The sequence below is a fragment of the Typha angustifolia genome, chromosome 11 (assembly GCF_048772165.1).
Source record: "Typha angustifolia cultivar Huaian chromosome 11, ASM4877216v1, whole genome shotgun sequence".
In the NCBI taxonomy this organism is placed as follows: Eukaryota; Viridiplantae; Streptophyta; class Magnoliopsida; order Poales; family Typhaceae; genus Typha; species Typha angustifolia.
In genome coordinates this window covers 12,695,132-12,709,302 of record NC_133249.1, presented here as the reverse complement: position 1 = coordinate 12,709,302, position 14,171 = coordinate 12,695,132, and the positions used below count along the sequence as shown (strand labels likewise).

The following is a 14,171-nucleotide window of genomic DNA, read 5'->3' as shown; positions in this document are numbered from 1 at the left end:
AGTGCTCATTATAATTATTTGTTTCTCTAATCATATTATATTGTTCGTTTCTCTAATCATAAGTATCCTATGTGTGCTCATTATGTGTAATATTATTAATATTGATATTATAGACATCTTCTTGTCTATTCACCGTTAACACCATGCTAAAACCTACGTGTGCTCATCTAGTTTTTGGATAAAAATTAGCATAATTTTTTGCAAAGATGTAGCCATTTTGGAATATTTTTCTTAAATTTAGAGTTTTAATTTAAGAGAATATCATATATTTATTTTTTAAGCTTTTAATCCATGAATATTATATTATTAGATTTATACTTTTTATAAGTTTTCAAAGGTCTATTTTATGTGTTATTTAAATGGCTTTTTTACATGTCTTAAAATAAAAGATGAATAATAATTTGTCTAAAAATAGATGAACATACATCAAGGTTTTAGTATAGTGCTAATGACACAAATTAATAAAAATATGACTCTAATACTAATACTAATAATATCAAAGAATATGTAAGTAATAGATAGTCAATTATATGCTCTTATTGTATCATCTGTTTAATGATATTATATTTGTCCTTAATAATATACGTATAATTAGAGTAATCAATAATATTATTAATCATTCCCTTCAACTTATATATTTCTATAGAGCTTATAAAGTAATCGGTAGTAATTTATCATTTTCTTTTTACATCATATACTTTGTTCATATTAGCTTTTGCTTTCCTTTTTATATGGTCTTTTATACGTGATTATTAGTTTCTCTAATATTGGTTTAATTTCTCTTGAAACGTATATGGATTTCAATTATAGCTGACCATTATTTTAATGTTATACATACATATTTTCAATGCTAAAATCTATTATACGTAACTCTATTAGCCTCAAATACGGTGCATTAAGAAAATAATCCTAGGAGATATGAACCCAATAATAACAAAATTTATTATAACCAAAATAAAGTCAAACATTTAAATTCAAAACTTAATCTAACTAAAATAATCTCCAAATAATCCGAGATAATTAAAATTGAAATAACTAAGACTAATATGTAGAATTTCAATCTTGAGTTTTGTCTCTAGAGTCTAACTTTAAAATATTTTAATCTACTACCGAAAAAAAAAAGTTTAATGAGCTCGATGCTCAGCAAATAATTCCACTATATTTGTGAATATGTCTTACAACAAAATAAATCAGTAAGTGATAAATTTAAGATTATAACTTGTATATAACATTTTTTCAAAATAAATATATTTTTAAATTATTTTTAAAACATAGTGTGATAACTTATATTTTTGAATAAATCACTCCGAAAATAAAATTTATATACGTTGAAATTAATATGTTGGACAAAATGATAAAATATTATATATATTTTTAATGAGTACTTTAACCCATGGCTGCATCACACTATGGATGACACCCGAGACTTTCATCAAATAGCCTATCAATCGAAGGTCGCAGTAGGTACTGATACAGTATCTTATTGACTTTTCTACTGGCTGTTGAGCAAGATTAGAATTACCATAGACAAAAATTCAAAATTTGTTTCCTTAATCCAACTAGAGTAATTTGGTATCACATCTTAACGTTCAAGAAAAATAGACTTATATCTCTTGGGTTTCAAATATCTCTTTCACCAATATAATTCATGCATAGTCAATCTAAAATTAAATCATGATTATTTAACATCTAGATTCTTAATTTTTATCAAAGAATTCATTATCAATAAACTAAATAATGCATAAATGTCAATATCTTTTGAATCAAATAATTTTAAAGTTATAAAATATTCTAATATCACGATTAACTTCTATTATTTATTTGTTGAAAATAAAATAAGGTAAATATCTAATAATTAGATCTGTCTAATTATCCGAAAGAGATCATCTTAACATTAATTTTCTATTTTTAATCATGAATACTAATAGCAAATAAAGCATTTGATATAAAAGTCATAGTATCACTGCTCTTGAAAAACCAATAAAATTTACATGACTAGATAAAAATACTGAATTGATCAGCATTTTTGTCTAAGAACGTTTTTGTTACGGCTACAGTAAATTAGATCCTATTTGATAAATAAGTTTGAGGGTAGTCTATTCTGGTAAAAAGCTTCTGGGAGAGGGCTAGTTTGGTCAAAAACTCTATCTAAAATACTCTAATCTAAACGGACCCAGCAAAGCTGCCAGCCTAGCCCCCTTGGCCCTTTGTCTCGTCAACCGATTCCCCTTCCCCTCCCCTCTCCTCTCTTCCAAAGGGAGAGAGAAAAAAAAAGAAGAGAAAGAGAGATTGAGAGACACACACATCGGAACGCGGCGAGGGCTTCTCACAAACCAAATCACCTCTCCCGATACCCCAAGGTTCCAGATCTACCACCAGAATCCCGCATTCCTCCATTCGATTCTCGCTAAGAATCTTAGTTTTTAGCAGAACCCTAGAAGATCGGATCCAGATCCGGCCGAGATGGGGGATTTCAACCTTGCCCTAGTGATTGTGGCGGTGGTGGTGTGCGTCTTGGTGCTGTTGGTCAATGTCTATCTTCTTGTCAACTACCAGCACCCGGATGACGTGAACCAGGCTTACTTCCCCAAATTGGTGGTGGTGCTCGGCCTCACGGTCGCCGCTATTTCCATCTTGATGCTTCCGGCCGACGTGGCTAACAAGCACGCGTGTCGGCATGCTATCTACAATGGCGCGTGCAACCTCACCCTCCCGATGAAGACGCTCTGGCTTGTCGTCTACATCGTCGACGCCGTGCTCGTCTTCATCATCATACCGTTTGCGATGTTCTACTATGAAGGGGACCAGGACAAGTCGGTTAATTTTTCGCACATTAACGTGTTTTAGTTTCCTTGTTCCTTGGAAGGTGGAATAGTTTTGTTGATTGATTGGTTCTTCTTGTGTGCAGGAGCGTGGGAAAGAGGTTGAAGAGTGCGCTGCTTTGGGTGCTATTGTCAGTGATCGTATGCGGGCTCTGTCTTGGAATTCTTTATGGTTAGATTCCTCTTTGTCTTGTGCTCTTTCAATGGCTCAAATGCTTATAATTAGTTTGACGTATTTGCTTGGGTGTATACTAGGTAAGCTAAATATCTGTAGGTATTTACAACTTAAGTGCTGATAAGATGATTACTATGGAAAAATACATATATCCTTTTGTTCAAATCATATTTTGATGGCTGGCCATGATATGCGTTCGAAGTTGTATTTAAATAAATAGGAAATAGTTATTAGTTGGATTTTTTGGGGAAAACGCGGCAGGAATTTTTGAGTAGTTGGTTAAGCGATATGCCTGTGGTATTTAACATAGAGAGTAATGATTCGGTGAACTTGAAGTTTTTTTCCCTTAAAACAAGAATCAGAACTCATTACTATGCTCTCTCGAATATAGGATATCTTCTTCAAACATACAATTCGTATCCTGAGCAATCTTTTGAAATTTGATATGCAAACCTCATTGGACATGTGATCGAGACATCACAGTATAACATGACTAAAAGTAAGCTACTCCTGGAGCATTAAAATTTTTGTGTCCATTGATGTGAGAGAATATTCTTGGTCTATGTCCAGCCTCCCATCAACTGGGAAAGTGACCTCATGCAAGGAGGAGAAGATGCACAAACTAACTATGTGATCAGCAGAACAATATATTTCTGCAATGACCACGAGGATGAGGAATTGAATCATCACAATGTAATGGAAGTATGCATAACCAAATTTCACATTTTAATATTTATTAGAAAATGGCTCAGTTTCCCTAATGGTTAATTGACGGTTCCTTGATTGGTCTGCCTAATTAATTACACATATTACTTGTTAACTTGTTTTATATCAGGTCAATCACTTTATAGACTTATCTCATGATTGATCAACTTCATATTTATGGAGGCCTAATTGCATTATAGTTGTTTATCATTTTTATAGCTGTTCTTATTTTAATTTCTTGTTTGGTGGCATAAGAACTTGTTTTTATGAAAATTGTGCTGGTACATGTTCAACTGATTTTATTATTCTGTCGAGTGTATCAGCACTAGTTGGTAAAGTGGACTTCACAGTTAGGCACCTCTCCTCGTCGGTGGAGAGTTTCCCAACTTCATGGACAGGATTCTCAAGCGGTCAACCTTGTATCAGTCCTTTGACCCGTCAGGTTATGTTTCATCAGTAATTGTTTTTGGACATTTTCTTGTATCAGTTATTTGATTAAGGGCCCTGTTTCTTTTTAATTATACGTGGACTGATTTCGGTAATAACTGAATTTTAAGAAAATATATCTATCTTAAAGTGCTCCTGAGGAAGATCAGTTTTGCTTCTTCTCTTTGTCTAGCAGTGGGATCTATATTAGCTGATAGAAAATTTTATCTTTACTTTATGAGTTTTTTCACTGAAGCTTTCAAGCAACAGGTTTTCTCAGCTGTATAATCTTTTCATTGTAATTTCTAACATGATGTATTTTCTGCAGTGCTCTGCATTCACAGCACCTGCTGCTTCAGAAACAACTTGGACAATGCGTGCTACATTCCCAGAATATGTGGTTGCTCTTGCTACAATTGTTGGCTCTGTGCTGTTCTCGGTGTGTTCCTAATTTAACATTTTAAGCTGTCACAATTCGTCAGTTTTTTTAATCTTGTCCACCGCAATGTGAAAGTGAAAATTTAGGATGTCACTGCACAATGCAGAGAATTCAATGTGGCCATGTCTTGTAGGTGATTAATTATTTTCAATCATAGTGTTCAATGGTTGTCATGTTTGTTGATTGTAACTCTAGTCTGTTTTATTGGCATTTGTGTGAATCTACGCTCTCGGCATTCACGTGTCTATAAGGGGTGCACTATTTACTTTCTCCACATTCGCTGCACTTGTTTTTTTTTTACTTTTATTTTTATGTTTCCCCCATTTACTAGCAGTTTCTTGCTGTTCTTCTGATAGATATTTGGAGGTGTTGGGATTGCTTGCCTTCCATTGGGACTCATATTCTCATTTATACGACGCCCAAAGGCTGTAATTACTCGCTCACAGTATATAAAGGTACACCCTATCTCACACATCTGACCCCTCTCATTGCTTTTATTAGTTGTTTTTTTAATGATTATACTTGCATTCTGCAGGAGGCAACTGAACTGGGAAAGAAAGCTAGAGAATTGAAAAAAGCTGCTGAAGCCCTTCATCAAGAAGAGAGAAGTGGTAACAAGGGCAGAAAATGGCGCAAGAATGTTAAGTCTGTTGAGAAGGTACCTTTGCTTCACTTAGAATTATTTGTGCTTTACCAGGCCCTTATTTCACCCATAGAATCACCTCCTGTAGAAAATCCATGTCCACATGTATTCAAGTTCAGAATTTGTTGACTCAAATTATATCATACTAAGACACTTTCTTTAGTTGATCCTCAATATGATATCTGATAGGCGGAGATTGAAAAGCAATGAGGTTTTATGAACTTCTATATCTTTCAATCAACTTTGAAGATTGTATTGTAAAAAGAATTGCATATTGACGGCAATCCTGACATCCTGCTGACAGAGAAGTGGTTGAAGCTATTGCATACCAAAGTTGCATACCAATTGCAACTTTGCATTTATTAAATGTCAGCGACACTAGTCCTATTCAGATGCCTTTGTTGAAAGGTTTCTAAATATAGTTGATAGGGATTTATACACTATACAAACTGCAGCTATTAATTATAGTTGTGCACTCGCATTCATGGAAAATTTGCTCTCTAGTCCCTTGATCATGTGAATACATTGCTGGTTAGTCTGATGTAGGGCAGTGTAGGGATTGCAAATGCATGTGCGGTTGCCTAGTTGGGGCATGAATTGCATTTTAGATAAATATTACTGAACAGTTATCAGCTTCTCTTATCTTCTAAATGCCACTGAAAACTTTCTTGCTCTGTTGAAGTTTGCATTGAAAATGGATTGGATGAAGAAAAAGGCCTTGAGCTTTGAAGATTTCTGAAGTCATAAGTATAGTTTTACTCTGTTTTCAGTTATAGAATATCATGTGTAACTTAACTATGATTCTAATTTCTAAGCTCATTTTATTCTCCAATAGTTTCTATGAATGAATGCGATGTTGTACTGGCATTGTGTAAATGTATGTCCTTGGTTAATTTAAACCTTTCTTAAGTAATTGTGGGCGAAAGCAATAGTCTGAGGCTTTTGTTTGTTGTAATGCCTTGCGTTTGCAAAGCTAAGAGTCTGAGTGCTGGTTTTTTACGTTGCACTTCTATATATCTGGGTTCATATGCGATTATACATTACCTTAAGAGTTGAATGTGTTATTGGAGGTACACTTTTCATATTTCCTGTTCATTTCCAGTGAAAGCTTTAGTTTCTGCCAAAAGTGGGAGTGTGGTTATTATCAGAAATGGTACTTTACTTTCTATTATTGTTCTTATAGCTGCAGCTATTGGTTTGAGGAACTTGTTGTTAGTTTCTAATTTTGGCTCCCCAGTTTTGTTTTCTTACCAGAATGTATTATAGGCTCATGCATGTTCTAAAGAATTTTTCATTTTTAATATCGTTAGGAATTGCTTCTGCTTGAAGAGGATATGAAAGCTTTGGAGGAAATGTATCCTCAAGGAGAAAAGGTAATGAAATATGTGAAGTGTCATATCCCTAGACCCTAGGTGCCTATAAATTTTAGTTTGCTTATGTCTTGGTGCCACACCCATTCTTTTGCAGGCAGAGACTACTTGGGCTTTAACTGTCCTCAGTTACATGGGAAAACTTGTTCTGGGTGTTGTTGGGTAAGTAGACAGTTTTCCTGAATGTACACCTTTCTAGATCTGTCAAGCTGTTTACAGTTTAATATGTAGAATTAGATGAACAGATCATCTCAGTTTGATTTATCGTTTGGCCACCTTGCTGAAACAGTTATTTTTTGCATGCATAGACGGTCTGATTTCTCTTTTTAACCTTTTAGTTTATACTTATTTTATGACTTAAATTTGGAAGCTGTTATTGCATGTTTACTAGCTGGAACAATTGTTTTGCAGTTATCCCGTTTATGTTTTGGTTTAAATATATAATATACTGCCAGCTTGCTGTCCACATGTAGCTTGGTTACCATTGCTCCTGGTAGTATTAATATAAAGGAGTTGCCCATGTATCTTTAGGAGTACAAAACAGCTAGAGGATTTGATGCAAGAAAATATCTAAATAAAGTGCTAATACTCTGCAAAGGTTGTAGTCTAAAGGGATTGGCTTTAGCTAAATATTTTTTGCTTCTGCAGTATGTTATTATGTTCCAGTTTGTGATTATGGTACAAATTGGACCTGACTAAGCCTCGAACTGGATTATTATTGTTTTTTTAAGAATAAATTTTTTTGGCTATGGCATTCAAACATTAGGAAGGGCCGTTCAAACGTGGCATTCGAAGCTTGCATAGTATTCGCACAAAATGAGGGACTGTTTTGGCCATTCAAACAGCTTCATGAGGCCATTCGAATGCCCAACAGTGGGTTATTCATATTAGGGTTGATTTGTTATTTTTGGACGTATGACTAGCCTCAAAATATGTGGAATGACAATAATTTTGGTATTATCGAACATTTTAGGCTTTTGTTTGCCAACCTTCTCCCTCTTCCTCTCTTTCCCATGGTATCCACTTCGAGATTGAACCCACGGTTAAGGTTACAACCTTGTAGCTTCTCCCTCCTCACTCTAGCGACTAGTTCTACTTGAAAGCCTCCTCCTCCCTCGACATGTTTAAGGTACTATTCCATCCACCGTAGCCACTTTCCACTTTTATAACCTTAACTCTAACCATATTACCAATTTTCATTATTCACGTTCATCTTGCCATCTCTGATCTTTAGTCAGTATTTTCACCATCTTTAATCTACCTATCCGATCGACGAGATTCCGGTTGCGTTTGATTCCTGACTTCTCAAAGAACAACATATATGAATATCAGGTCATTTCAATAGTTAGATCGATCTTTATTGCCCTCGAAAGTTCTGTGTTAAATTTTGTCTAGAATTGTCGAGGCGATTGTAACATACTACAATGCATGCTAAAAGACTTGCAAGTGCTAGATTTTTTTAGAAAGGGTAAAAGAGAATTATGAACCTAGCAGTTTGCCAATCAAATCATAGATATCATATGTGCACATAATGTGGGAGATGAGCAGAGTAAGATGAACTGGCTTTTGGGTACTCTATATTGATGAGAGCTTGAATTGACTTTGCACAAAAGGTGGCATTGGGTTCGTAGAACTTTTAAAGTAGGATTTATAAAAAATTGTGTTCACTGGCATTTTGTTTCTTTTACTCTTCTTCTCCATATATCATTCAAATAGACAATGTCTCTGATTCTTTGTTGCTCTTACCTAGATCTCCCATCTATCCTTACTGTTGGGCAGGTTAGAAACTAAAAGAGGAGAAAAAACTCGATTTTGCTTTGTCTGGCTTGTCCTTGCCGTCAACTTCAGAGTCATTACCTCATTCCCTCTTTGTCTCGTTGCTTGATGTTTCTCCTTTGAATGGTGAATACATAGGTATAGGAAGCTACCTGTTGAATGATTTGGCCAATGGGGCAGCAATGGTTAATTCAGGACGGGTGTTGTGAAAGTTTAGAGAAAGTTATGTTAGGATTAAAGTGCTCACAACTAATCAAGGAAGGGCATTCCCCTCTTTCACACAAGCACATAACCGTAGACACTACTGAAGATACCCATAGTAACATGCTAATGTGAGTAAATATCTGGCGATAAGGGTTCAGACATCAGAGTGATAATATTGAAAACTATGGCCTTTAGTCATAAATTAGGAAAATATTAGTGGTTAAATGAAGAAACTCTCATTTTCTGATGTGGATTCTAAGTATGTTATTCTTATCAGGGCCTATGATAATGTTACTTTTCTCGATGATTAGCTAAAAAGATGTAATATGCAGCCTTTCACAAAACATGTATTTTATTCACTTTGTTCCTTGCATCTGTAGTGAATGCTCTTTAAGCTATGATTGCATTCTAGTCACTTTTACACAAATTATATGCTATTTAAGAGGTAGAAGGCTGTCGATCTCTGGCTATTTTATTGATGATTTCCTTTTTATGAGTTCTTGTGAGTATGATTATGCACATCAGTCTTTGAACATGTATACAGAACCTCAGGTTTACGGAATTAGAATGCAGCTGCACAACCATCTTAAAAGTGTGCTACAAAGATGAATTTAGCTGCTTACATATCTTATCTAATTATCCAATTTATACATGTTGATAGTTTGGCTTAAGTCTTATAAAATAAAATCTCTCTTTCATTTTCTAACCCTTACGTTCACTTCCCTTGCAAGTTTTTATCCCCATAGTTAGCATCTACAGATGGAACTCTTCAAATCTTATATTTGTTAGTTGTATATTTTTTAGTGGTAAGTTACAGTGAATATTATGTAAATCAATACAATTTTGACCTTTCTGTCCTTCGAAGATGTAGATTATCTAGTTGTTTACATGATAAAATATCAGTTGAACATAAAATTTTCTTTATTTAATATTGATTTCCATTTGAAATATAATGATCACAATTGTCTAATTTTCAACTGATAGTTTTTATCCTGCAGCTAATGGAATTCTGTATTTTTCAAATTGCTACTTGTAATTTGTGCCATGTGTCACTCACTTGTTGATCCTTGTATTAATACAATGTCGTGCTCTTTTACCAAATAAGCTTTAAAAGAAATTATTTTATCTTTATACATGTAAATCATGGAATTTCAAGAAAATCTATTTCCTTTCCCTTGCCTTATGTTTATGCACCGATAAAAAGAGTGCACTGTAGAAGTGATGAAGATGTGGATGTAGAGAGGAGTATATGAGAAACCTACTATCCTAGGAAACTAGAATACAATGATTTCACGCGAATCTAGATGATATTAGCATAGATATTGAGAAGATAATTTCAAGTTGAAGGTGGCTCTAGGAGATCTGAAGAAAGCAATAAAATAATGAGATTTCCAGTATCTTTGGAGTTGCCAATGTATGTCAAACTTCAATTTTTTCATTGTACACTTGCATTGGGGAAACTTGCTGATTTATGTTCCTTGTCATTTCATGTCCTCTTTTAGCACTTGTAAATAACATCTCATGTGTCTAGTTGAAGTTCGGAAGATAACCAAAAACTTGGAAATTCCGCTCCTGAATGCTCTCCACATACACCAAGTTAAAGTATATGTACCTGCATCATACTTTAGTAAATTTTTTATGATTCTATTCTTAGATGCTGCCTAACATCTGGACATTTGAAATGAGTTATGATTTGTGTAAGGCTGGATCAGCAATGCTATATCTGAGGGTGGTTTTGTGTACTGGATAAACTGTGGTTGATTATAAGTTGGTTATTGTAAGTTGATGGTGGATAGTCTATTGGGTTAAAGTATTTGCACAACTGAATTCAGATTGAAAAGAAGAAAGACTTTGTATTTGTGCTTCAATCCTATTTTGATAAATCAATCTTCTAGAATGGGTCGTCCACAATTATTAATTTTTCTGTTGTTTTATGGCATCTCTATCTTCTCAATCAACCTTTTAATTCAGTGATCCACAATTTTTTTTTTCTGCTGATTTATTGCATCACTGAGTTGATTCACTTAGGAAATGTTTTGAAGTAAGAAAGGTAAGTTTTTGGATGTGGTGATTCTCATCCAATTTTTATTCATGCCTCATGGTTGTGCAGGAACTTATTAATTATGTCTACTTTGTTCTGTCAGATAAGTTGATGTGGATCCTGAAATTTATGCATTTATATTTGCAGGTTGATTGTCTCAGTGGCTTGGGTTTCACATATTGTCATATACCTGTTGATTGACCCTCCTCTATCTCCTTTCTTAAATGAAGTCTTTATTAAGTTGGATAGTGTCTGGGGTATTGTATTCTGAACACCTGAAACTATACATACAATGCTTCTTGTCCTTTCTCTATTTGAGAAGCATCTAACAAGTCTTATTGAATTGAACCAGGTCTGCTAGGTACTGCAGCATTTGCATTTTTTTGCTTCTACCTACTGCTTGCAGTGATTGCAGGAGAAATGATGCTTGGTCTTAAATTAGTCTTTATCACAATCCACCCAATGAAGTAATTTACTGCCCTATATTGAAGTTATCTCATTTTTGGAGTTTTTTTGTTTTGCCCAGTTTTCTGACAGCTAAATGTGCACTTTCCAGATGGGGAGGGACTCTAATGAACTCTTTTCTCTTTAATGTGGGACTTATTCTACTTTGCTCCATCAGGTCTGTAACAAACTGCTCTCTTGGTTTTGTTCAAATTTATGCTAAAACATATACCTGTCAACATTGAGTTCTGTTATTCTCAACGACATAATCAAAGCAAATGATCCTGATATCTTATGTCATTTCTAAATTCCCTTTTTCAGGGTTATTTTGTAATATTTTATGCAGAATAGCTTTGAATCTTTAATTGCTACCCTGGAGGGGGACCTGTCATGAAGTAGTGTATGAAATTTATTTAACTTCTATTGAAGCAGCTGTGTCTGAAATCTAAATATCTTTCTTTCCTTGTTAACACTTAAATATGCATGTAAGCCGGTTAAATCTAACATCACTTTGAGTAGTTGTTTATGTGTCTCCTTTATAGGCTGTAATGTATATTCCCAGCTATAGAAATCCTGAATAATCTACTTGGACATTGGGACGTTTCACTGTGATTTCAAATCAATGCACTTTGAGATAAATCATTATCAACTCAAGAAAGGAAATTAAATATGAATATTTCTTTAGATTTTGAAGAGCTATACATTTGAAATTTAATTAAATATATGGCACATGTCAATTTTCAGGGCTTCATCAGTCCAATATCTTAGATTTTATTAGGCATTGAGCCATCTCTGTGTAGATTCCTACAAGAGTTTTAACTTTGCAGATATTCTTTTCTAGCTTCTGTTGCCAAATGCTGATGACAAATTTTCTTTATTCACCTGCAGTGTGATTCAGTTCTGTGCCACAGCTTTTGCTTACTATGCACAAGCTACTGCTGCTCAGGAAATATTTGGTCACACGCTGGAGTCTTTGCGTGGGATCAAGTACCTGTACAAGTGAGTCTTAAGCTGGCAGTTGCTTTCATATATTTATTAGTCCATATTCAGATAATAATAACACATGATGGACTGTGTATGCCACTCAGTCTCTAGAAATAATGACAACTTATTGTTGGTTCTTTATTTTGCAGGTACAATGTGTTCCAGTATGCATTTGTTGGTCTGGCTATAATCACGCTTTTCTACTATGCTGCATTTGTGCGTCCTTGCACCTTAATACTTCATCATATTATTTGAAATATGACAAATATTGATTTTACCATCTCGATTGTGTTCAGGGGTGGAGAAAGAGAAGACCAACTGGCAGGTTTCAGCTCTCAAATTGATCCTTGTTCTTCTGTAAGCCTATTTGCCAAAGCAGATCATTTTCTTTGTCTCGGAGTGATAGAGTTGCTAGTGTTGTATATGGTCTCATACCACTACATGGAGAGCTGTTGGATCACCGCCGTTGTAAATTAGTGAGCTTGGCATCTTGAAGGCACACAAGGAAAGTTGTTGGCTGCCCTTGACAAGGCTGTTAATGGACTTGAGTTGGTTTTGTGAGTAGTACATTTATTTCTTCAGCTCTCCATTTTCTTATTCCATGATGTATTGTTATTATATAGCTAATCTAACATGATTCTGTACTTGAACTCTTCAAGAGTAAGTTATGATTGTTATCTTTTGTGCTGCTATTTTTTGTTCAGAGATTGAATTCTTTTATGAAGAAATGAAGCTTCTCTTCCCCTTTAAAACGGAAGGAACTGATACTAGTTGATTATTTGAAATGTTTGACTTTTAAAGACCCTGGTTAACCTGTGGTACCAGGTGGTATGTCAAATTCGATCTCACTGACTTTATCTAGAAATTGATGCATGGAAATTTGGAAGTAATTCAATTTGCAATTCATTTTAAACATGTCATGATGACAAAAATAATGTTCTTGTGACTGCACTTGCCTTAATTGCTTGTTGGATGTTTTATAAAAGGAACTTCACTAGGAAAAGTTATACAAGATAAATGCACAGCACCTATCAGTTCTTTGCAGTCGCCCCTCACAAACATATTTAGGAAAAGATTGCAGTCTTGCAGCCTTTTCCGTTAACAATCTCTTAAGCAATACCATACTAGTTTTCTGGTAAATCTGGAACCTGATCCACATTTGCGGCTAATTTTTTTTTTCTTTTATAATTTAAGGGCTTATGTGTTATAGGTTAAATAATGAGATTAGGCTTTTTTTTTTTTTGATAAGAGATAGATTAGACACCTTAGTTAATTCTCCTATGAAAATGGATTATAAAATGGTTTAATTCATTCTCAAAAGAATTCTAACCCGTAAACTTAGGAGAGTAAGCATTTCAACCATTTATGCTATTACTCAAGCCTCTTCGTTGTGGAGGTAAATATTAACTATTCTATGTTAGTGGTTGGGCTATATATTACGATGGCAAGAGGACTATTACCATAGACGAGCTCGGCTCGACTAAAACTTGGGTTTGGCCTAGCTCGATTTAAGCTGAGCCGAGCTTGAGTTTAAAATTGAGGATCGATTTGAATTTTGAATTGAGCTTGAATCGAAGTCGGCTTGCTTAGGCTTATTTACTCTCCTTCCCAGCCAATAGCCATCATATGACATGTCACCGGTCACCCTCACCCATCTAGTCTCCTCTCTACGGCCTCCATTGGCAAGCCATTGCCATCTCCTCCTCTCTGTCGATCTCCTCCTTTCTGTCAACCTCCTCCTCCATCGACCTCCTCCTTCACTATCAACTAATCTCTTCCAGCCTCTTTCGGCAACCTCCTCCTCCATCGGTGACCTCCTCTATCGACGTTGGGCTGGCTCTTTTAATGTCTCTTTAAGCAAGAGCTAAAGTAGCTCCTATCCTTTCTCTAGCACAGTAACGCAGCCTAGATTGGTACCGAACTGCTACACTGCGTCAGCCTCCTTTTCTTCCTCCTCTCCGTCGGCTTCCTCCTCTTCGTCGACTTCCTCCTCCTCCATTGACCATTTTCTTCAGCCTTCTCCTCCATCGACAAGCTGCCGCATCTTCTTCGTCGGCTTCCTCCTCTATCGGTCTTTTACTCCTTTGGCAAGCCATCATCCGTGTCGCCATCGTCTTCTCATCCTCTAATTAAGCTCGAGTT

The 14,171-nt window shown here is 35.2% G+C and overlaps 1 protein-coding gene across 2 annotated transcripts; it reads left to right on the top strand.

Moving 5' to 3' along the window:
• The first annotated feature begins 2,184 nt into the window (after positions 1 to 2,184).
• On the top strand, positions 2,185 to 12,721 carry LOC140770202 (LIMR family protein Os06g0128200). 2 transcript variants are annotated; one of them, XM_073111259.1, is made up of 15 exons: positions 2,185 to 2,360; positions 2,431 to 2,813; positions 2,909 to 2,994; positions 4,026 to 4,144; positions 4,457 to 4,567; positions 4,924 to 5,022; positions 5,103 to 5,225; positions 6,521 to 6,583; positions 6,678 to 6,742; positions 10,749 to 10,858; positions 10,954 to 11,068; positions 11,158 to 11,223; positions 11,934 to 12,044; positions 12,179 to 12,245; positions 12,326 to 12,721. In XM_073111259.1, exons 2-15 carry the CDS (start codon positions 2,464 to 2,466, stop codon positions 12,371 to 12,373), a joined length of 1,533 nt encoding a protein of 510 aa, XP_072967360.1. In that variant the 5' UTR covers positions 2,185 to 2,360; positions 2,431 to 2,463; the 3' UTR covers positions 12,374 to 12,721. The 2 variants fall into 2 exon arrangements, with proteins under 2 accessions (XP_072967360.1, XP_072967359.1); XM_073111258.1 differs by having other exon boundaries at positions 2,185 to 2,813.
• Positions 12,722 to 14,171: the final 1,450 nt, after the last annotated feature.